The sequence below is a fragment of the Stegostoma tigrinum genome, chromosome 7 (genome assembly GCF_030684315.1).
Source record: "Stegostoma tigrinum isolate sSteTig4 chromosome 7, sSteTig4.hap1, whole genome shotgun sequence".
NCBI classification, from domain to species: Eukaryota; Metazoa; Chordata; class Chondrichthyes; order Orectolobiformes; family Stegostomatidae; genus Stegostoma; species Stegostoma tigrinum.
The window spans coordinates 19,594,118-19,618,555 of record NC_081360.1 but is presented as its reverse complement, the minus strand read 5'-3'; the positions used below and the strand labels follow the sequence as shown (position 1 = coordinate 19,618,555).

The following is a 24,438-nucleotide window of genomic DNA, read 5'->3' as shown; positions in this document are numbered from 1 at the left end:
CCAAATTGTCACCTGTGACTTTGAGCAATCTCCCATCCCCCCTAACTCTGAATTCAGCTCTTGCCTAATTGTAGGGACACATTCAACTAGATCCACTTTGCCCTCGTTTACTGAAAGACACTGTGGTCTTTCAGTGCACGCTTGGGGCAGACCGTATGTATACTGCTAATCCCAACGCAGTAGAGTAGCAAATAGCCCCCATGGGCACTCCTTTAGCTGTTGTCACAGGGCAAGTCACAGGGCAAGTCACAGGGTTCCTGCCATGACTACAGGTGTCTGGCTGGGGAGACCTGAGGAGACAGTCAGAAGTAATTGCAGGTCATTGTGGAGAAATGTTTGAAAGGAAATGGGTTTGGGAAGTGTTTCTGAAGTCAGTGTAGGATATTCCTGTCTCTTCAGAATCCTGAACTCTTCACCTCAATCTCAAAAGGAAAAACCAGTAAAACTGGCAAATGCCACTCACTCTCCTGAAAAGAGCATTCCAATTTGTCTCTGTCTCCTTTGCATATCACACGGCAGATATTTTCCTCTTCAAGTACTTGTCCAATTCTTTCTGGACCATTTAGGAATATAGTTCTTGTGTACTTCAAAATGGAGGAGTGGTATGACCAATACATAATGGTTATTCACTGGAGTTTCCTTCAGAGATTTGCTTTAGCTCCTACTATTGGTTGGATCTCCGTGTGACCTTTTCTGAGCAGAACAATCCTAGGGAAGTTCCACCTGCTGTGTCCCAGTCATAGTCAGACTAGGCTGAGGCATATTGCCAGTGTTTCAAAGGCTGTCTGGTGGTTTCAGACTCAAGTTCCCTGATGACCTGCTCCTTACCTGATGAATCCCCACCAGGGTCAGTCCGTCTCTGGCCTCCTTGTCTGAAAGCCTAAAAAAAATTGACAGAAAACAAGTACAAAGGTTACACAGTCTTTTGGTGAGAATACTCATAGCAGAACTTCAGAGCAGTATATAAGATCGTTCCAAGATGTCGCATAGGCTGCCATGACCTCCATCTACAATGAAAGATGTACTGGACTAGGGACTGTAGCATTAGGCCTATCAAGGAGAGAATCAATGTCAATATTCCTCAAGACACTCCTGCTGATCTTATTGAACCATTCAGGGGTCACCTAGGAACCAGCTGGGGTCAAATCTAACCCTCAAAGGCGTGAAACTGGAATCAATAACTTGGGGGTCAAAGACACAATTGACCAAATTGTTGTAAAAACTGAGCTGGTTCACTAGTATCCTTCAGAGGCAGCCCAAGCCTCTCCCAATCCTCTAGCTCACATGTTACTCCAGTCCCATATTCTGTGACTGAACCTTAATGCCCTGGGCATTAAATCTTTTGCTGAAAGGGAAGCTTGTTGCTGAAGTCACTTAAGTCTTGTAATTACCAAATCAAACACAGAGAGTGCCAAATTTCATGCAATCATAACATTTCTTCCTAATCATTTAAATTAACCAGCAAGTGATAGAGAACAATGTACAGAATCCCAAAGAGGCTGACTTGACACTGACCTTCCTAGCATGCCTTCGCTTTGACCTCTTGTACGACCCTGGGGCCTGACCAGACTCTCTGTTGCTCTTGTAAACAATGTCATCACCTACATCAGGAAGGAATTAGAAGAAAATTAGTGTCACTGCATGTAGAATCAAAGTGTTTATCAGCAGACACAGAGGCCTTTCAGCCCATTGTAGCTGTGCTTAATCTTTGAAAAAAACATTCCAATTTGTCTTTCTCCCCTTTTCATACCTATAGTCCTACAGATGTTTTTGTTTCTAAGTACGTATTCAGCTCTCTTTTGAAAGTGTCTACCAAATCTGCTTATATTTCACATAATCTCTTGTGTATTTTATAAATTTCAGAGTAGTCCAGAGATTACATTAGTTTCAAAGTTTGCAACAAGTTCTATAGCATCTCAGCATTCACAAAATGTCAACATCCACACTTAGGCTCAGTTTCCACTCACATTGATGCTGGTTTATGATATTTCACTTTTTAACTTTGCTCTAAGTCATCACCCAGACCTAATCAATTAAACACTGTGACTGTATACTCACAAATCAAACATAGAACCAATCAACTATTTAACATTACACTAACAACATCCTTTCCCCTACTACTCTATTCAAAACTCTGTCTGAAAAAAACCCTGTTTTTATTTTATCACTGGACTTTCACTGTCCAGAGCTTAGCCTATTTGTCAATCTTCTGTTGAATTCAGGCTGTCAGTTATGTAGTGCTCCTGATTATAATTTCCAGTTCAGGAGCATATCAAGAACATAAAAACAAATTGAATTGGCATCCCCAGGGTTGTAGTGTCTGAGAGGAATTTGTGTGCATCTTACGCACAGATTTTGGTAATTAATGACTTTGTATCAGATCTCAGATTACAAAATGAACATCTCTCACATTCCTAAATCTTAGGAATTCAAATTAAAGTTGGTGCAGCAAAAGATTCAGTGTCTGCATACCTATTGTGCCAGAGGTCACTGGAAAGAGATCAGGGACAGGAATACTAGCTGATTTCCTCTTTCTCTAATCCATGATCAGGAGTAGGATCTCTCCTCCTCTTTCTATGACCCAGGAATCACTGGACAATGATCAGGAGCAGGAAGACTGACTGATTTTCCCTCTGTCTGTAAGTCATGGATGACTGAATGTGACTAGAAGGCAGAGAGATCTTTTTTGTCTTCATTATTCATTCACGGGATGAGGGCATCGCTGACCAGACAACATTTATTGTCCATCCCTAATTGCCCAGAGGGCTGTTTAGAGTCAACCACATTGCTGTGGGTTTAGAGTCACATGTTGGCCCGACCAGGTAAGGATGGCAGTTTCCTTCCCTAAAGGACATTAGTGAACCAGGTGGGTTTTTCCCAACAATCGACAATGGGTTCATGGTTATCATTAGATTCTTAATTCCAGATTTTTTAAATTGAATTCAAATTTACCGTCTGCCCTGGCAGGATTCGAACCTGTGTCACCAGAACATTATCTGGGTCTCTGGATTAAAAGGCCGGCAATAATACCACTAGGGTATTCTCTCCCTTTCGGTGCAATAGATCAATTCACACTCCCCTGACAGCTGTAAATAAATGGGCTGACAATCCAATACAATGATGAGTAAGTGCTACACTGGCCAAGGTGCTGTCTTTGCGTTGAGACATGAACTAAAGCCCACAAGTGTCCTTTCAGATGGACGTGAAAGATCCATAGCTCCATTTGGAAGAGCAGTAGAGGAGTTCTCCATAGTGTTCTAGTCAGTATTTACCTTTAAAGCTGCTAAAATGCAGGTTAACTATTCATTACCATTCTGGTGTTTGTGAGAGCTTGCTGTGCACAAAATAGCTGCTGAATTTCTTACTTTACAGCAGTGACTTACTCTCTAATAGTATTTCATCAATGGTATGGCAGTTTGGGATGCCGCGAGCATGTGAAATTGGCTATATAAATGTAAGGTTGCCCATTAGCAATGACCAGCAATGGACAAATTGCAACAGATTCAAATTGTGTGCCCAGTTTTTGACACACTGAGGCGGAGGGGTATTTTAGCACAAGCATAAAGCCACCTTGAGAGTTCGTGTCAGGTAAAGCACCACTTCTTTCAACTCAGAGTGGTGTTGCACATACTCTTCAGGACATTAGTAAGATTTCATGGGCTAGCAGGAATCACAGGTAGACAGGTTAGTGAAGGCAATGTTTGGTACACTTGCCTTTGCTGGTCAATGTATTGTGTATGGGAGTTGGGAGGTCATGTTGTGGCTAGACAGGATATTGGTTAGGCCACTTTTGGAATACTGTGTTCAATGCTATAGGAATGTTGCTGTTAAACTTGAAAGGGCTCAGAAAAGATTTACAAGGATGTGACTGGGAGAGGAAGGTTTGAGTTATAGGAAGAAGCTGAATAGGATGGAGCTCTTTTCCCTGGAGTGCCAGAGGCTGAGGGATAACTTTTAGAGGTTTATCGAATCATGAGGGCATAGATAGGGTGAATAACCAAAGTCTTTTTCCCATAGTAGGGGAGTCCAAAACCAGAGGACGTAGGTTTAAGGAGAGAGGGAAAAGATATAAAAGGGACCTAAGTGGCAACTTTTTCACGCAGAGGATGGTGCGTGTATGGAATGAGCTGCCAGAGGAAGTGGTGGAGGCTGATACAATTACAATATTTAAAAGGCATCTGGATGGGTATATGAATAGGAAGGTTTTACAGGGATGCAGGCCAAAAACTCGCACATGGGACGAGATAAACTTAGGATATTTGGTCGGCATGGACAGGGTGAACTGAAGGGTCTCTTTCTGTGCTGTACAACTCTATGATTCTATAAGGCAGGTGCCAGAGATCTCTGTTACATAGGTATCCAATCACAAGAGCATAAACCTCCCCTAAGGGGACAATGGAAAGGATTCTGAGTATCAACAGGGCCAGTGTTTAGGTAAAGGACTCCCTTTGCAACAGAACTGCGGCTGCACCTGCACAAAGTGGACAGCAGCAGTTCAAGGAGAGGCTCACCAACTTTGCAAGGGCAATTAAGGATGGGCAATAAATTCTGGCTTCTCTAGCAGCAGTCACATCACTTGAAAGATTAAGAAAAACAACATAGCTAGCTTCCTCTGCGCTAGGCATAACTGCAGCCATTGAGTTGTCCCTCTGATATCTGTTGAATCCAGTTTTGTAAAGGCACCTTGAAGTCACACTCACTCAAGTGCTTCCTTAACGCAAGAATAACTCACATTTAATGCCTCTTGCCCACAGCCTCACAATTTAACTTTTCTCTTCAGATAATTGTCCCTTGAAAGCCACAATTGAATCTGCCATTGCCAACTCTTAGATAGTGTGTGCCAAATTTCAAGGGGAGAATCAACTAAGTAAACAATCCTTGAGGTGTTTTGTATCATAGTACAGAGCGCAGTCACTAACTCACCTTTCAGTTCCTGGCCAGTAACCAGGCCAGCTATCGCTCCACTGGCATCACCCTGAAGTGGTAGATGCCCTGGAAAATAAAGGAGCCTCGTACCATGGAGACATCGAGCAGGAAGACCCTGTTCCTACAGTATCTCTTCAAGTTGCATTGATAAATTGGAGAAGTTGATGCTGTTTCTTTGAGGAAGAGGAAGCTGACTGATGTATTCAAAGTCATGAGGGGTCCGGGCAAAGTAGAGAAAGGAAAAAACTGTTCTACTCATGTAAGGATTGACCCAGTGCTAAATAGCACTGATTAAAGTGAACTAGTAAAAGGCCACATGAGGAAAATCTCTTCACGCATGACTAGTTATGGTCTGGAATGTGATGCCTTGGAGCATGGATTCAGAAGGGAATTAGACAGTTGTTCCAAAAGGAAGAATGTGTGGGGTTACAGGCAGAAGGCAGAAGAGACTTGATGGGCTGAGCGACCTCCCTCTGTGATGTGACAATTCTGTGGATCCCCGCTGGCTGCTCACTGCCAGAATTCCAAACTTAGAATATGGATGAGTCCCTCATCGAAATAAAAGTGGAAAGAGCTGGAAAATTCTCAGTAGGTTGGGAAGTAGCTGTGGAGGGAGGGATTGTGGAAGTTAATTTTTTGGAGTCACGACCTTTCAGCAGAACCGGAGAGGCTTAGTCCCAAAGTATTAACCTTTGATTCCTCTCTCCACAGTGGCTGCCTGACTGCCGAAGTGTTTCTGAAATGTTCTCTACCTCTGCAGTAATTTTGCTTCTGATTTTGGATGGACAGCAGTAAGTTGATGAGGCCAGTGGCCTCTGGGTTCACTGATCAACTGTGTCTTAACCTCTTTCAAAGGCTCATTTACAGAAAACAGGTTTGATTCTGACAATGGAATTACTGAGGACAAGATGTTCAGCATCAGTGGTGGAAATGCAAGAACAAAAGGGCAAGGAGTGCAATATGAAAGCTGCAACCCTCAAGAAATAGCAGCAGGAGATGAAAACCTTGATTTAATCTGGTGAGAGGAGCAGATGATAGGATTTGTTGCAACTGTGGAGGAAACTGTCATTTTGCCAAGAGCTGTAAGAAACCCAAGAGAGGACAATGAAGGGTTATTTGCTTCTGGACCAAATGGCCCTGATCGTTTGCTCGAACGAAGAACATTGCCTTGCCAGCAATGTCCATATCCAAAGAAAGTATTTGGCTGCTTAAGAAACGAGATGGTTCATGGCAAGTGATCATTGAATATAAAGAGTCCTCAACAACAGTGCACCCACTGGCACATCAGATTGGTAACATCCCAGGGTTTAGCTGGTATATCTTTGATAATACAAATGGTTTCTGGTCAGTTTCAGAGGTTCAGTACACACTTTCCTTTATCTTTAATGGAAAGCGATATTCAAGGGCCTGTCTACTACAGGATTTCAATAATAGCACTTCACATTTCATCAGAGGGTGGCCTGTTGTCTACAGAGATTCAGTCATCTAGACCAACTGATCCAATATCTGGACAATTTGCTGCTGTTGCTGAGAATGAAGGGAAACACAGGGAGTTGTTGATAAACTTACTCTGCACAGAAGTTATTCACATCACTTGAGTGTCAGGCAATGGCCATTTTCAACAACAGAGAATCTAACCATTGCCCCTTGACGGCCAAAGATGTTACTTTCACTGAATCCCCCACTATCAACATCATTGACCAGAAAGTGGACTGGACCAGTCTTATAACTACTGTGGCTACAAGAACAGATCATAGACTAAGAATCCCACGGTGAGTAACTCATCTCCTGACTCCCAAAACTGGCCCACCATCTACAAGGCATAAATCAAGAGTGTGATTGAATATGCCCCACTTGGATTCTGAATGAGTGCACCTCAAGAAGCCTGAACCAATTTAGGACAAAGCAGCCTGATTGATTAACATCCCGTCCAACATCTCAAAATACTATCTATTCTCCGCCAATGCACAGCACCAGCAACATACACCATCTACAAGATGCACTCCAGCAACTCATCCAGGCTCCTTTGACAGCATCTGCCGAACACACAACCTAAGAAGACAAGGGTAGTAGAACACCATCACCTGCTAGTTCCTCTCCAAGCCACTCACCGTTCTGACTGAAAATATAATTGCCATTCCTTCACTGTGGCTGGGTCAGAATTCTGGAACTTCCTCCCTTGCAGTATTGTGGATGCATCCAGAGCATGTAGATTGCAGCAATTCGAGATGGTGGCTCAGTATCACCCTCTCAAGGGCAACTAGGGATGGGCAATAAATACTTGGCTAGCCAGCAACCCCCACATCCCAAGAATGAATTAACAATAAAGTGGGGAGGACTATATACAGGTAGCGCATGGAAATCCAGGGGCAAGGCATCTTGGATCTGGGAATTACTCAGAAGAGAATAGAAGGAATCAGGGGGTGACAGTATCTCTGAGAGGATGTGGAGGGTTTTTACAGGAACATTTTGCTGCCCATCGTCAACAGTTGGAAAGAAAAGAAGCAAATGATGTAATGTTTAGCCCAACATTGTACGTGCACACTTAAAGAACAATGCAGAGCCGGGAGGAGCCATGTGTTTTTTATCTCACAAAGTTTCTGACCTGTGAGAAATTTTCAGATTGTGCTATCAGAAGGTGCTGAGATTATGTCAGAGGCTTTGGAAGCTCCTGCACTGGGTACAACTCCAGATAGGACTAAATAATAGTTATATCTCCTTACATGGAAGATTGCCAACTTAACCAGAAGATTGGAAGAAAGCTTACTTGCAGGTTCGGAAAGGATGGAGAATTACTGAAGGGCCATTAATTCAGTGTAAAAGACAGTGATTTTTAACATCCAGCACTGCAGTTGTGAAGGAGACCAAGGTGATTATATATTAAAAAAAGGAAAGAACAGTGGATGCTGGAAAATAGAAACCGAAACAGAAATTGCTGGAAAAATTCAGCAGATCTGGCAGCTGAGAGAAAAAGGAGAGAGAGAGAGAGAATGAGTGAAAGCGAGAGAAAGGGAGTATGAATGAGGGAAAGAAAGGGATCGAGGAAGAGAGGGAAGGAAGGAAGAGAGGGAGGAAGGAAGGAAATTATGTTTTGGGTCCAATGATCCTTCTTCAGAATACTTCAGACTCTTCTTCATTATATAGCTAGTTACTTGAAACATATTTGAGCACTGCAACATTTGATTGCTAGGAGTTGCATTGTCTGGGAATTGCAATTCAAATCTACATTCTCATGTTCAAATCAAGAAGCGAGAAAGCGGGAAGCGAGAAAGGAGGTTGCTAAGCCACTGGCGAAGATCTTTGCTTCCTCACTCTCCACGGGAGTCATACCGGAAGATTGGAGAGAGGCAAATGTTGTTCCTCTTTTCAAGAAAGGGAATAGGGAAATCCCTGGAAATTACAGACCAGTCAGTCTTATGTCTGTGGTCAGCAAGGTTTTGGAAAGAATTCTGAGGGATGGGATTTATGACTATTTGGAAAAGCACAGCGTGATTAAAGGGAGTCAGCATGGCTTTTTGAGGGGCAGGTCATGCCTTACAAATCTTATTGATTTCTTTGAGGAAGTCACGAGACAGGTTGATGAGGGTCGAGCAGTGGATGTGGTGTATATGGACTTCAGCAAGGCATTTGATAAGGTTCCCCATGGCAGGCTCATTCATAAAGTCAGGAGGTATGGGATACAGGGTGATTTGGCTGTCTGGATTCAGAATTGTTTGGCTGGCAGGAGGCAGAGAGTGGTTGTAGATGGTAAGTATTCTGCCTGGAGGTCAGTGCTGAGTGGTGTCCCGCAGGGCTCTGTTCTTGGGCCTCTGCTCTTTATAGTTTTTATAAATGATTTGGATGAGGAGGTTGAGGGGTGGGTTAGTATGTTTGCTGATGACACAAAGGTTGGAGGTGCCGTTGATGGTATCGTGGGCTATTGCAGGCTTCAGCGAGACATTGACAGTATGCAGAGCTGGGCTGAGAAATGGCAGATGGAGTTCAACCTGGATAAATGCGAAGTGATCCATTTTGGAAGGTCGAACTTAAATGTTGAATATAGGATTAAAGGCAGGATTCTCGGCAGTGTGCAGGAACAGCAGGATCTTGGTGTTCAAGTGCATAGCTCCCTCAAAGTTGCCACCCAAGTGGATAATAAAATGTGAAGCTGGATGAACACAGCAGGCCCAGCAGCATCTCAGGAGCACAAAAGCTGTGGATAAGGTTGTTTTGGCTTTCATTAACAGGGGGACCGAGTTTAAGAGCCGCAAGGTTTTGCTGCAGCTCTACAAAACCCTGGTGAGACCACACTTGGAATATTGTGTCCAGTTCTGGTCACCCTATTATAGGAAAGATGTGGAGGCTTTGGAGGGGGTGCAAAGGAGGTTTACCAGGATGCTGCCTGGACTGGAGGATTTGTCTTACGAGGAGAGGTTGACTGAGCTCGGACTTTTCTCTCTGGAGAGAAGGAGGAAGAGAGGTGACCTGATCGAGGTGTACAAGGTAATGACAGGCATGGATACAGTCGATAGCCACAGACCTTTCCCCAGGGCAGGACTGACTTCCACGAGGGGTCATAGTTTTAAGGTGTTAGGAGGAATGTATAGAGGGGACATCAGAGGGAGGTTCTTCACCCAGAGAGTTGTGAGCGCATGGAATAGTTTGCTAGTGGTAGTCGTGGAAGCGGAGTCATTAGTGACATTTAAGCGACTGCTGGACATGCACACGGACAGCAGTGAATTGAGGGGAATGTAGGTTAGGTTATATTATTTTTGGATTAGAATTATTCTACGGCACAATATCGTGGGCTGAAGGGCCTGTACTGTGCTGTACTTTTCTATGTTTCTATGTTCTATGTTCTAAGACACTTTTGTTGAAACATTAATGTATTCTCTTATAATTCATGGATCAAAATAAATGCCAAGCCTGGATACCAAAACATGTACAGAATTGTCAAACATGAAGGGACCCAGGTAGAGAATGATGTTCTAAATTTTCTGACTCCGAGATTTAAATGTGCTCCTTTAGTCTCATGAATCTTGGGTTCAAACCAAATAGATAAATGTTAAGTCAATCTTAGGGATCAGTAGAGGGTGATCAGGACTCAGGAGATTGTTGGTTCAAGACTCACTGCACTAACTTGAGCACCTATTCCAAATTGGCATCCAATGAGGAGCTAAGAGAGGGCTGTGTAGTCTGAGACGCTGTCCTTAGGATGAGGCAGTGGAGCAAGTCCCCACTTACCCCCTCAGATGAATATGAAAGGTCCCATGGCACTCTTCCCAAGAACGGCAGAAGAGTTGTCCCAGTAGTTTAGCCAATATCTATTCTTCAACCAGGAACATTAAAACCCAGGTATACTTTGAAGATACTAACCTGTCTCTATGTGAAAATCTTCAAGGTGTTTGGTATTCACTACCTCGCCTTCTGGTTCCTGGTTAGTTATTAGTCTGGCTTCCTTGCCACTCACAACACTCTCAGGTAGAAAATGCCCTGGAAAACAAGGGAAGCCAGTTACCATAGATACCTCGAACAGGAGAATCTTGTTCCGCGTAGCATCCCGGATTCAAAGACTCCTCTCTTCCTGTTGGATCGTTGTCATTCAATCTTAAAAGCAGGACTGGAATCGTGAAAGGATCAAGTTTGTTTACAGCCTTGGTTCAGAGTTGAAGCTGAAGTCCAATGGAGAGGTGAGAGTGACTGTCCTTTGACATCAACACAGCATTTAACTCATAATAGCTTTGAGCAGCTTTAGTAAAATTCAAATCAATGGGAATTGTGGCAAAATTCTCATGCGGCTGCAGTAATGCCCAGCACAAAGAGAGATGTTTGTGGTTGTCAGAGGTTAGTCGTTTCAGTCCCAGCTCATTCCTGTCGGAGTTCCCTCACAGCATAGTCTCACCCATCACCCTCTCAAGGGCAATTAGGGATTGACAACAAATACTGGCTAAGCCATTGACCCCACGTCCAGTGAAAGAACTACAAAAATATAAAAACAGAAAATGTTGGGAAACTCTCAGGCAGGTCTGAAGGTGGGAGGGAGCATGTTTCAGGGTGATGGCCTTTCAGCAGAATTGGAGAGAAATATTAAACTCTCCTCTTCTCCTCTCCAATACGGCTGCCTGACATGTTGAGTTTGTTTCCAGCCTTGGAACTATTTCTGGTTTGTGTTTTGGAGGTGTAGGTGTGAAAATGAGCCAAGGGAATGAACACTAGCAAGACATTGCGGCATTTTTCGGGGAGAGGGGGATCTGCATCTTTAGATCATCGGTGGGGATATGAGGATGAATGGACCCTCTTGAACTTATTTGATTTCCTGAGTGATAGCCCAGAGATCCTCTGTGAGGGGATTTAAAAACACATACAATACACACACACACACACACACACACACACACACACACACACACACACACACACCAATACACATTAATATGCCATAAAAACAGACACACAGCATGTATCATACAAATGGACATACATACATATCATCTGTACCCTACAGAGACACACATACACCTCCATATATAGTTGCACATCTGTACACACAGATGGGGTGTACCATAAACATCTACATTAACACAATTGTTTCATCTAACAGGCTCACATACTAAACACACCAGGCATGCCGTCCAGGCAAACAGATACACTCACACAATGTACCAAAGAGAGAGAGAGAAACACACACACAATACAAACATACCTGCACAAAAAAATGTGCATATCATGCAGACATGTACCCTCATATGTGCAGTATTACACACACAGCACCTTGTACACTGTACAGAGATATTGCAGATAAGATAGAGAACAGTCTCATCTGTAATCAAATGACTCAGACTGTGAGCAAACCATCTAATGACCCAATGTCTAATAAAAGATCAGCCTCTACGTTCAAGCACGGTGTCCACCAATGCTTGCGACATCTTTAGGGAGAGGTGGGTTGGAGTGCTTTATTTCACCCTCAAATTCTATTTTGATTCAATCTCTACGCTCCCCCTTTACATTTTTCAAGTAAACATTGCCCATATTGGGATTTGCTTGTTACCAGTTCCCTGGCTACATGGGTGTGTTCCTGGTGGTGGAAATATGAATACACAGTCTTTTTGCACATGGTGTATTCACTGAGTCAACACACATAACACGGGTACTGTGGGGGAATAAAAAAGGCAAGTAAAATAAAAGATCAGCCACTAGCTTCAAACTTCAGAGACGGGGTTATTTAGAAGGAGCAGAAACCACTTTGTATTTCTAGAAGCCCAGACCAGGAGAATTGCTCACCTTGCTGTTGAGGGAAGCTGATCATTAGGTTGCTGCTTGGGCTTTGGAAAGGTCCCAACCAGGAAAGGTGCACAATCTCACCATCTGGAGCCATGAGGAGGCTGCCCACTGAAATGTCCTTGTGAATGTCTACAGAAAGAAAGAAGACTCGAAAATCTGACAGTCACCATTGAATAAACCAAGGTACCCTGACTTAGAACATTGCAACATCTGTTATAAGAGGCACAGCAAGAGTCCAGCCACATTGTAATCCACCCAGCACAGTCATTCTTAGCAAGTGAACAAGTCCAAGCGTAATTGGAAACAGCTGTCAACCCAATACATAGATTCAATTCCCTCTGTTGCTCTATACAAATTTGCTGACTGCACTAAGTTAGTTGACAGAGCAAACAGTGAGCATGACGGCAGAAACTTGGGAAGGGATAATGATACATTAAGTGAGTGAGCAGACCAATTGCAAGTGGAGAGCGATGCAAGTGAAATTCATCTACTTTAAACCTATGAAACGGTGAGAAGCTGAGAACTGGAGTGAAACCAATGGATCTGTGCTGGGATGGCATGGTGGCTCAGTGGTTCGCACTAGTGCCTCATAGTGCCAGGGACTGAAGTTCAATGCCACTCTCAGGCTACTGACTGTGTGAAGTTTTCTTATTTTCCCCATGTCTGCATGGGTTTCCTCAGGGTGTTCTGGTTTTCTCCCACAGTCCAAAGGTGTACAGATTATATATTGGTCATGGGGAATGCAGGGTTACAGGGATAGGGTAGGTGGTGGGTTTGGGTGAGATGGTCTATGGAGAGTTGATGTGGACTTGATGGGCTGAATGGCCTGATTCAACACTGTGGGCACTCTATGATCCTTTCTAAGAATGCAAATCACTGAAAACAAGTTGGCAGGTTGAAAATATAATTGGAATGCTGAACAGAAAGTTAGCTTTGATGTTAAAAGGATGGAGATTGCATTTTGTGAAATAAAGGTTTTGGCCAGCTTCTATTCTGATACTGACAGGGTGTCATACCTTAGAATGCCGAGATAGATAGAAATGGTTCCCGCTGGAGGGAGTGACCAAAATATACAGCACATTCTTAAAATTAGAGCCACATCATTCGGGGATGATGTCAGGAAGCATTTCTTCACACAAAGGGTAGTGAAAATCTGGATTTTTCTCTCCCAGAAAATTTACTGAGAAGGCTGAGGGAGGGATACTAATGTTACTTAATGGAATTTGATTTTTTTTGTTGTCCAGGGTTATTAAGGGAATTAGAAATAAGGAGAATTGATGGTTAATCTACAGATCAGCCATGAGCTAACTGGCTGATTGGACATATTTGAGGGGCTGATTGGTCTCCTCTGCTCCTGCATTCAATTGTGTCCCCCTGCTGATCCTCATACTTCCCGCTCCCCCAGAATTCCGCGCCTACCTTTCAGCTCCTTCGGTACAGTGCCACGAACAGCACCTAATGAAGACTTGGTTCTCCTGGCTTTGTGCCTGAGGTCTGGCTTACTCCTCCGCTTTCCCACTGGGCCTCTTGTCTCGTGAATCGGAGGCAGCAGCTGTAGCGTTCGCCCAGGTTTCTGACTTTGATTGGTACCCCCTGGGAGATCAAATCAGTCTTAACACTACAATCAAACATCACACAGCGGAGGGCCTATGAGTGGGCTGAAAATGCCAAGAGTGATTTGAACCCACTCAATGTTGCTAACGTGGCATTTGCTACGTTTAACCTGGTCTTTTCAGCCAGTAAGAAGGGAGCTCAGCAAAGAGAAAACAACCAATCCTCTCTCCAGATGAGAAGATACACTTGAATTATATCTTCAGGGCCCATCTGTGATTTGAACTTTGAGCGAGGCCGGTTCAGATAATCAGATAATTATCGCGGTGATGAAAACCCATCACTGAGCTCCGCACTGGGGCAGAGAGAGAAACAATAATTATCCCGCATAATATAATCCATCCTCACCTTCAAGCAGATTTTCATCTTCCTGAATCCGGATCCCAATGGATTCAACTTCTCTTTCCCGCTGGCTGTTTTTTTCTGAAATTCCAACATTCCCTCCATTCCAGCCAGACCTCTCCTCTGTGATGATTGGATACTCCTCATTGATCTGTGTAGACTGATACAGTACCTCCATTTTGGAATTTTCCATAGAATCAGGGGCTTCTGACATTCCTTTCATTTCTTAGAGACAGAATGTCAAAAATGGAATCAGGAATTTCTGCATGGAAAGAGGCCATTCAGTCCTTTGGGCCCATTATGGTCCAATCGGTTTACTCAAATTGCTTTCCTCTCTTCATACTTGTTTCCAATCTTTTATTATTATGAATGCCAATGAAAAGTACAATATTCCAAAGTCACAATGGAATGCTGACCTTTATACCTATATAACTTGAACACAAGAGAATAGCAATCATTCTTCAGCTATGCAATACCCTGGAGACCTCATCTGGAGTTACTGTGTTCAGTTCTGGGGAATATACCTTAGGAAGGATATAGTGGCTTTGGAGGAATACAGAAAAGGTTTACCAGAAGGAATGCCTTAGGTTAAGAGACAAGGAGTAACGCAAACTTAGATCGCTTCGTTGGTATTGAGAGAATTAGGTGTGATTCAGTAAACATTTTGAGTTTGTTAAGGGGATCAGATAAGATAGATCGAGAGGAACCGCTTCTACTGCCTCAGGTGTCTTGAGGAGACATTAAGAAACCCTTCTACACAGAACGGATGGTAGAAACTTGGAGCTGTCACTGCAAATGGCAATTGATGGTATGTTAACTGTTCATTTCAAGACTGAGGTTGATGGATTTTTCATAATGAGAAGTACAAGGAGATATGGGGCAAAGATGGGAACAGAGCAATCATGATCTCATTGAATCCTAGACTAACTCAATCGGGGAGAATGACGTCCTCTTGTTGCTAGGGTTCTAAATCTGAAAGATGCACAGAGTGCAGAGAGAAAAATTAGGTGTTAATCCTCTGTTCATGAACAACAATGACCTTGGGCTCTTGTGCCTGCCCCAAATGTTTATAAATGTTAGTGTGAGAAAGTGAATGTCTTCTCTCGCGGAATCCAGAAACATTGGTGACAGACTGAGGGAGTGCAGTCAAAATCCTCTTTGTTGTGAAGCAGTCTAATGTGCCAGAGGGCCATGAATGATGGCCCATCATTAGAGATGAACTGTCCCATGAAGAGTTAAAAGGCCAGAAACCTCAATAGAAGCTAAAGGCCATGGCCTGTGTGTGGGCGACCCTAGGCCTAGGCCAGGGTCTGACACTGAGAAGGTGCCTCCTGTCACAGGGTAAGGTGTCTCCCAATTGTAAACCTGCACAGTACCCCAGATACTACATGGGGTACACAATCAGAGCAAGATCTGATTAAATCCCGCACCAGCATTGTTCACTCATTAGCTGTTCATTGCTCATTCAATCATTCATTGTTCACTCCAATACAACATTTTCCTATTTCACTCTTCATTTTGGCCCAGTACATTGTAAAGTATGCACCCAAGCCAGGCAAGGCGAGAAGATCTGGGGTGAACCAAAGCCTTAACAGACAGGAGCTCTGCACCAGGGCAGAGGGAGGCCCCTCGTTGAGTTCCACACTGGGGCAGAGAGAGGCCCCTCGTTGAGTTCCACACTGGGGCAGAGAGAGGCCCCTCGTTGAGTTCCACACTGGGGCAGAGAGAGGCCCCTCACTGAGCTCCGCACTGGGGCAGAGAGAGGCCCCCTGCTGAGCTCTGCACTGGGGCAGAGAGAGGGACAATAACTATGTTCCATTGGGCAGAAGAAAACACATACCAACAGATTCAAGTACAGCTTCTTCCTCATTGTTATCAGACTTTTGAACGCACCTCTTGTTGATCTTTCTCTGCAACTTCCCTGTAGCTATAACACTATATTCCTCATTCTGTTCTATTGCCTTATGTACTTACTTAAGATAAGATTTGACTGTATGGCATGTAAAACAATGCTTTTCGCCATGTCTTGGTACATAAGGCAATAATAAATCAAATCAAATATCTCACAACATAATCCATCCTCACCTCCCAACAGATTCCCATTTTCTTCAATCCTGATCCTGATGAACTCGAGCTGTCTTTCCTCACTCTCTTTCTGGCTAGTTTTCTCTGAAATTCCAGCCTTCCCTCCATTCTGACTGGATCTGTCCTCTGTACTGACTGGGTATTCCTCGTTGATCTGCGTGAACTCATCCAGTCCCTCCATTGTGGAAGTTTCTGTAGAATCAGGGGCTTCCAACTTTCCTTTGATTTCACAAAGACAGAATTTCGTAAACAGAATCAGAGGAATTCCAGCATGCAAGGGTCTATTCAGCCCATTGCTCCTGTCCCAGACCAGTCAAAAACTGTCTACTCAAATTCTTTCCCCTGCAGACTTCCTACATTTACTTGAATAATTTCAAATTGGCATTGAACAATGAAAGAGGCAGATTTCTGAAATTAGATCCCAAAAATGACACAAAATCAGAAGTTGCTGAAAGAGCTCAGCAGGTCTTGCAGCATCTGTGAAGAAAAATATCAGAGTTAACAATCCAGGTACAGTGACCCCCTCCTCAGAACTCATACTTTTTTTTACACCAGACCAAAACAGCACCATCCTTATCAGCAGCTTAATAACAAAGTCAGGGTTAGATCTAAATGTACGGAGTGCGGTCAGTTCGCAGGGATTTGGTGAGGGGGGGGGCGGTGCAAAGAAGTGGAGGCGACCAATATCACGTTGACAGTTCTCAACAAACAAATCGAGTACAGGTAAAAGGTCAGAGGGAGCAGTCCAGGTGGACGGTGAGTGTTGGAACTGGGTGAAGGGGTCTGTGGGACGGGGACAGGACTCTTACCCAAAGAAACAGGCATGGAGGCGAATATGCCAGCAGAAGAGTTTGACACCATGTCGTGTCCGAAATTCGTTAAGGTGGGGACACAAGAGGAATAAAGCTGAGGCCTTTGCTGAGCACAGAACATTCAGCATCAGAGAGCAGAAGGTTGGGAGAGCTGATGAATACCCGAAAGGAAGTGGAGTTGGGAGAGGGGATGGAGTCAGAGGGGAGAAAGGGTCCAGAGGGTCATAAGTATCTTTGAACTGTTGCATCTTGTGGGCCTTGATGCCTGAAAGGAAAGAAAAAAGTTTCTTGTTAGCACGGCAAATGAGCCAAAGGATGAAGTGAGACTGCGGAGTGGTGCAGCCCTGAGCCAGTGTGTTGCAATGCTGTTGGAGAGAAAGGTCAGGAGTGTGCATGTGACATTGCATGGCACTGAGCATGGATCTCACTGCGCACTGGCTGAAACAGGGACAATCACAATGAGGGTCAATTTAATCCATCCTCACTTTCCAACTGGTTCCCATCTTCTTCAATCCTAATCCTGATCCTGATCCTGATAAATTTGACCATCCGTTCTTCCCTCTCTCTCTGGCCTTTTTTCTCTGAAGTTCCAATGTTCCCTCCATCCTGGCCAAAAATCTCCTCTGTGCTGACTGGATACTCCTTCATTGATTCGGGTGGTCTGATCCAGTCCTTTCATTTCCTGGAGTTTTCCATAGAATTCTGACTTTGATTTCTCAGAGACATGATGCAAGGAGTAGAATTCGGAGTCCCAACACAGAAAGAGGCCAATCTGCCCATAGTATCTGATCCAGGCCAATCTGAACCCATTTACTCAAATTCTGTCTGCCCATCTTCTTCCCATATCCGTTTTACATTTCTTATCAAGATCTACCAGGCAATTTTAGGCCCAAAGAGGCCATTTCTGAAATTTAGATTCCCAAAACAGAGTAATTTCTAGCAGGAGGAATAACAATTTTTGAATAACAATGGCCTCAGGTTCAGTCCAGGAACATACATGAAAATGTTCAGCAAACTATTTTCAGAGGATTTTGGAGGCAAATTTCCTCTAAGAATATCAAATGTGTTGGTCTTGGGTACTCAAGGAGTTTGAGTTGTTGAGGCAACATTTGTGTGTTGGATGGCTCGGAGGTTAGCACTGCTGCCTCACAGCACCAGCGACCTGGGTTCAGTTCCACCCTTGAGCGACAGCCTGTGTGGAGTTTACATACTCTCCCTCTGTCTGTGAGATTTCCTCCGGATGCTCCGGTTTCCTCTCACAGTCCAAAGATGTACAAGATAGGTGGATTGGCCATGCTGAATTGTCCATAGTCTCCAAGAGTGTTTAGGTTGGGTGGATTAGTCATGGGGAATGCAGGGTTATGGGGTGGGATGCTGCTCAGAGAGGCGCCATGGACTTAAGGGGCTAAATGGCCTGTTTCCACACTGCCCCTCTGAACAGCATTGCACCTCCACCACCAACAGCAGCCTAGAAATAAAGAAGAAGTGATGGGAGAGACTCCAATTTCTTTCCAGCACTTGGCTGTCCAGATGGGGTCAGGACGAGACGGTAGCCCTTGGGATGGTGATAAATCTCATGATCTAATTCCTTGCCTTTGAATCACAATGATGCCCTCTCTTTGTTACACAGCCCTTAATCTAGTCTTGGAAAATTTCAGAAAACTTGTAAGTTCACCCAACTTTCAGAAATATTCACGACATTAAACACCTGCTGTGCAACTCAGAACACCAATAGGACCAGATTAACTCATTTCCCATGTTACAGAGCAGCAGTCAGGTTAGATTAACGTGACTATCGTTTATGCAAGAATTCTGTCCTGCTTTTGAACAGCAATGGTTATGTGGTTTCCTGTGTTAGATACAGAGCAAAGCTCTCTCCCTACTGTCCCCTTTGATCACTCCCCGACCAGAGACATCACGGAATTAGATAGAGTAAAGGTCTGTCTATTCTTTTAAACTGAAAGTAAAGTTCCTCAACATTGACCCTCACAGAAACCTCCAGGATAGGTACAGCATGAAGCCAGATACAGTAAAGCTCCGTCTACTCTTACAAACTGAAAGTAAAGCACCTTTACTACTCCCATGAATACTTCCAGAACAGGTACAGCTCAGATTTAGATATAGTGCAAAGCCGATTCTGCCCTGTCTCCATTTTAGACTGCCAGGACAGGTAAAGAACATAATTAAATAGAGAGTAAAGCATCCTCCATTCTTTTAAATTGAAAGTAAAGCTACCTAGATACTGTCACTATAAAACACACCCAGGAGGGTACAACACACAGTTTGATACAGAGTGAAACATATTCTCTACGTTGTCCCCATTAATCAATCCCAGGACAGGTACATCACAGATTAGATATACAGTAAAGCTTCTTCTATACTCTCCTAATCAAACACATTCAGGGCAGGTACAGTGCAGGGTTAGATAGAGTGAATATCCATCTATGCTGTTTTCGTCAAGCACTCCCAGAAAAAGTATTGTCCGGGTTTAGATACAGACTAAAGCTCACTCCACACTGTCCCCAAACATTCCCAGGAACCGCATGGTGTTAGATCCAGAGTAAAGTTCCCATTCCTCTTTTAACCTGAATGTAAATCGTCCTCTACAATGTCCTCATTAAACACTCCCAGGATAGGAATAGCATGGAGTTAGAAACTGAGTAAAGCACCCTCTATCCTTTTAAACAGAAAACAAAGATCCTTCAGCATTGTCCCCAACAGGTACTGCACTGTGCGAGATACAGAATAAAGCTCGCTCCACATTTACCAATAAACAGTTCCTGGGCAAATACAGCACAAACTGTGGTTGGATTGATCAATGTTTGGATTGGGATGGGGCAGGTACAGCTGGCGGATATGGAAGGGGGTGAAGGGGGGATGTAATGTTGCTGGATTTTGTGATGGGGTGGTTGTTATTTTGAGGTATGGGGTGGGTGCCTGGGGATGTGTTTGTCCTCGCTTGAGATAATAGCTGCTATCTCCCATTATTGGGCTGTTTCTCACATTCCCTACCTGTTGCCTCATTGTGGATATCCTCTCCCTTCTCCCTTTGAGGCCTGAGATCCGTAAGTGGAGGTAGAGCCAGTCTCCGTGAGTACCGTGCTGCTTCAGGGATTGATCCTTTTCTTTGCCTCCCAGCGTGCCTTTCTGCTGCTACTGACCTCCTCCGAATCTGGGGCCATTTCCACCTCCCCAACTGTTACACAATCAAAAACACATTATTGGTGAAAGTAGAAGACACAGATTAGGGAACAGACCAATGCACAAATTCCTTCAATAGACTGACAGCTGGGAACCATTGTCAGGTCCCGCATTTGTGTGGATCACATAGCCAAATTACAAAGGTGAAAAGATAATAAAATGTGAGGCTGGATGAACACAGCAGGCCAAGCAGCATCTCAGGAGCACAAAAGCTGACGTTTCGGGCCTAGACCCTTCATCAGAGATGAAGGGTCTAGGCCCGAAACGTCAGCTTTTGTGCTCCTGAGATGCTGCTTGGCCTGCTGTGTTCATCCAGCCTCACATTTTATTATCTTGGAATCTCCAGCATCTGCAGTTCCCATTATCTCTGATACAAAGGTGAAAATTTCTGTTTTGCACCCACCAGGACAAACACAAGCGTGCCAAATCACAAGCAATCACAACAATTTACACTACTGGAGAAAAGGGTGCTGATTGGTTGGCAAGTCAGCTCTGATTGGCCAAGGAGTTTGCCATTGGGGAAAGCAATGGGAAAGCTGTGCTGGAGTTACCTGGGAGGCAATCTATGGTGTCTCATCTTATGGAAATGCATGGGCCAATCAGAGATGGACGCAGAGGCTGAAGAAAGTTGGGGTAGCGGGCAGCTTTCAATCGCCATCCCCGTAGCCCCTGTTCATGCCCCTATGAACCCCCCTCCCCAGCTTCACAGAGAGACCACCCTGGTTTCCCTGTCATCAAAGTAGCCACTTTACCTGCTTTTCCAACAGGCAAGGAATCAGGCTGGTGGAGACTTGAAGGCCTGACCTGGCCTTCATAACTTAAAGGCATTAATTGGTGGTATGCCAGCAGGTCACCCGGGAACTGTGCCCAGTGGAACTCAATTGCTGTGTAAACCCACCTGATTATATGCTTTTCTCACTACTTCTAGGGAGGGGAAAATCCCAACTTTATCATCAGTTCCTGGTCAGGTACAATGGGTAAAGGAGAGTGACTTGCTCCTGCCAGGCACACAGTTCCCTTGGTGTCTCAGCACTGAAGTACTCCTGTGGTACTGCACAATCGTTACTGCCCCCACAGAGGCCTGAACCCTCAATCAGAGTCAAGGATGAGAGTAATAGTCCCTGAGAAAAGATGCATCTTATTAAAGTGGGTGTTTCTACAGGCTTTGGAAGCTCTCTCACGTTGGCTGTATGGAGCCTAGGAATAGTAAATGCCCAGATCATCCCAACTGGATTTAAATAGACAGCCACTGTTGGCCCCAGTGCAATGTCTTACCTTGCTACTACCTTCTTCTTGTTTTGGTTGAAGTCCTGCCGCAGTCTCCGAGCCAATAGGTGGAAGCTTTGTTTGCCCACTCACAAAGGCAGGAGGCTGCACATGGTGCCTCGAACCATACTGGTCACCGGGTCGGCTTTTCACTGAGGAAGAGGGATAACTGAACACAAACATGAAAAGGCAGGAATGGGAGAAAGACACATAGTCAACTCTAGGGTCAGGAGCCCGATCTGAGCCAAGGGTCTGATTAGGAAAGGGTTAGATGGATATATCTTAGTCACTCCTGTGGGAATTCTAAGGATTGAAGTGACTGAATGGAGTGGAAATCCCCGTATTCCAGAACACAACTAGATGAGGTATGAAGTCAGCATGGCATATCACTCCCACTTCCAGTGTGTACCCCAGTCTCTTCCCCATTCCACACAGTGCATCTACCCCCCCACCCCCCGCTTACCCCTGTCTTTCTCTTTCTGGTCCCCAGTATCTCCCCTGCTGTCACCATACACAAGTCTCTTATTCCTGTACTCCAGCCTCTCCCCTGATACTCCAGTCTTTCCTTTTGGTATTCCCCTGTCTGTCTCCTGCCATTTCCTATTCTTTCTCCTACTTTCCCTGGTTTCCAACACCCCCTCTCCATCCTACAGCTATTGCCCAGTGTCCCCCTCGCTGTTCCCTAGTCAACCCCTTGTCCTCCGCTGTTCCCCAGTCTTTCTAAACGCTGTCTCTTGTGTACTGATGTCTGGGGCTGTTGGATACCAACATAGTAGAATGCCCTGTATAATGCTCACCTCTCCTGACCCCAGCTAGCGGCCCTCCATAGTAAGTTGCTCGGGATTTCTGACAGCACAGCTGGGAGGAATCGATGGTCGGCTGTCCCAGGAGGCTGTCGCTGTGGCGTTGGTCCTCCGCTTCGGCAGGTTGTCGTCTGTTTAGGAAACTGGGTGGAGGCTGCGAGACAGAGGTCATTCATAACCAGAGCCCTTGGGTATTGTGGAAGCTATACTGATGTGGGGCACTTGGAGGCTGTTGGGGGGAGGAGGGGTGTTGGCAGGAGGCTGGAGGGGTGAGATAGGCGTGTGGGGGGTGTCAGGAGTTAGGGAATGGGACTGGTTGAGATGCCAGGAGAGTGGAGATTGACTGGACCCATGGCAATTGGAACATGAGAAAGGCTTCAGACTCCTTCCCTCAAAGGGCAGTGCAGCCTTCCTACAAATCCAGCATGGGAGGGACACAGAGCATGTATGAGACAGAAACAGGAGAAATTGAAGGGCAAAATATTACAGTATATAGGAGTAATGAGGGCATTGGTGAGGAAATAGGGATAGGAAAGGGGATCAGAAGAATTAGGGCAAGCAATGGAACTTAAGAGGGAAATACAGGGTTATGAGAGGGACATAAGGGAGGTTACAAGGAGCAACAGATTGTAAGAGAGGGGCAGTAGTGCACATGCAAGGTGAGCAACAGAATACAAAAGGGACAACCAAGGTGACATGAAAGGGGCAACTGAGGCGAATGAAAGAGAAACAGGGGTGTACAAAAGGAGAAACAGGGGCCGCACGAGAGGGGAAACCGGAGGGTGTGAGAGTAACAACAAGGAGGTGTGTGAGGAATAACAGCACATATGGGAAAGCTAAAGGACACATATGAAAGAGGCATCAGGGTGCGTGGAACAAAGGGCCAGAGAATGCATACCCAAAGAAGAAATAAAACATGTAAGTGAGGAATAACAGGACAGTATTCTAGCAGAAACAGGAAGGTGTGAGAGAGACAATTGAGGACATATTGGAAAGGTAATGGGGCATTCACAAGAGGAGCAATAGCAGGAAATGAGGGGTGAAATAGTGTGGTATGAGGGAGTAATAGAGAGACTGGGGACAACGTGTGGATAATGAGGTTTAAGAGAGGGGATGGGAAATTTGAGGGGTGCAATGGGGCTATAAGGGGCCAGGGGGTTATGAAAGGGCCAATAAAGGAATGCGAGAGTAAAGACAGTTTCCTCCTGTAAACATCTCTCACCTTGTCGGACACTTGCTGAGTGGCCTGCACCTGGTCAGCCTCCTCTGTGATCAGCTCCAGGTCCCTGGCGGGAAGAGTGACCAGAACATAAAGACTGGTCTCCTGAGGATCTGAACCCTCTGCTCCTCTCTCCCTATTTGTCAGTCTCTCTGCCACACCAGGCCTTGAGCTGTCAGATTGCATTCCTCTGATCTCATTATCAGTGATGGGGCAGCACTCATCTTCGCAGGAGAGAAAAAGAAAACACCAGGGTATTTAAACACTAGGTCCAACTCCTCCTCCAGTTCATAACAGATCCCTGAAATGTGTGCAGGACACTCACTGGAGTCAAACCCTCTCTGAAACAGTAACAAGGTAAGACTCAGTTTGGTGGGACTTTGTTTCACTCATGGGATGAAGGTGTCGCCGGCTAGGCCAGCATTTATTGACCAGTCCAGATGGCAGTCAACCACATTGCTGTGGGTGTGGAGGCACATGTAGGCCAAACTGGTAAGGATGGCAGTTTCCTTCCCTAAAGGACATTAGTGAACCAGATGGGTTTTTCCAATAATTGACAAGAGTCTAATGATTACCATGGAACTACTAATTCTAGATTTTTTGAACTAAATTCAAATTCCACCATTTGCCATGGCAGGATTTGAACCCAGGACCCAGAACATTAACTGGATTAACAGTCCAGTGATGATACCACTAGGCCATTTCTTCCTCCTCCCCCCTCCAATTGTACCTGACCCACTGCCATGCTTGGGGTAGCAAGACGAGCGTGGCTGCTTAAACCCAGAATACAGGTTATAGTCTGAATGTAGCAGGGTGGTGGGTTACTTCTAGTTATTTTTTGTAACTATCTGTTGTCACAACTCACTGGGGTAGGATGTTGGAACCCCGCTACTCCCAGCGTCATTACTAATGT

At 44.8% G+C, this 24,438-nt stretch overlaps 1 protein-coding gene across 6 annotated transcripts in view; it reads right to left on the bottom strand.

Annotated features, from left to right (window-relative positions):
* The window catches only part of LOC125453956 (uncharacterized protein KIAA2012 homolog), a 59,241-nt gene that overhangs the window by 16,619 nt on the left and 18,184 nt on the right, over nucleotides 1-24,438 (bottom strand). For 4 of the 6 annotated variants that reach the window (XR_009445926.1, XM_059647082.1, XM_059647083.1 and 1 more), the window contains exons 5-15: nucleotides 23,529-23,749; nucleotides 22,301-22,460; nucleotides 21,513-21,655; nucleotides 20,049-20,232; nucleotides 16,225-16,443; nucleotides 14,146-14,364; nucleotides 13,606-13,779; nucleotides 12,187-12,315; nucleotides 10,282-10,398; nucleotides 1,516-1,601; nucleotides 829-880 (exon numbers count right to left, since the gene is read on the bottom strand). Coding sequence is in view for 5 of the 6 variants with exons in the window: in XM_059647082.1 (XP_059503065.1) it covers nucleotides 829-880; nucleotides 1,516-1,601; nucleotides 10,282-10,398; nucleotides 12,187-12,315; nucleotides 13,606-13,779; nucleotides 14,146-14,364; nucleotides 16,225-16,443; nucleotides 20,049-20,232; nucleotides 21,513-21,655; nucleotides 22,301-22,460; nucleotides 23,529-23,749 (1,704 nt within the window). In the remaining variant the exon portion in view is untranslated. The remainder of the gene's footprint in view (nucleotides 1-828; nucleotides 881-1,515; nucleotides 1,602-10,281; nucleotides 10,399-12,186; nucleotides 12,316-13,605; nucleotides 13,780-14,145; nucleotides 14,365-16,224; nucleotides 16,444-20,048; nucleotides 20,233-21,512; nucleotides 21,656-22,300; nucleotides 22,461-23,528; nucleotides 23,750-24,438) is intronic. The other 2 variants (XM_059647084.1, XM_059647085.1) reach the window with 2 other exon arrangements.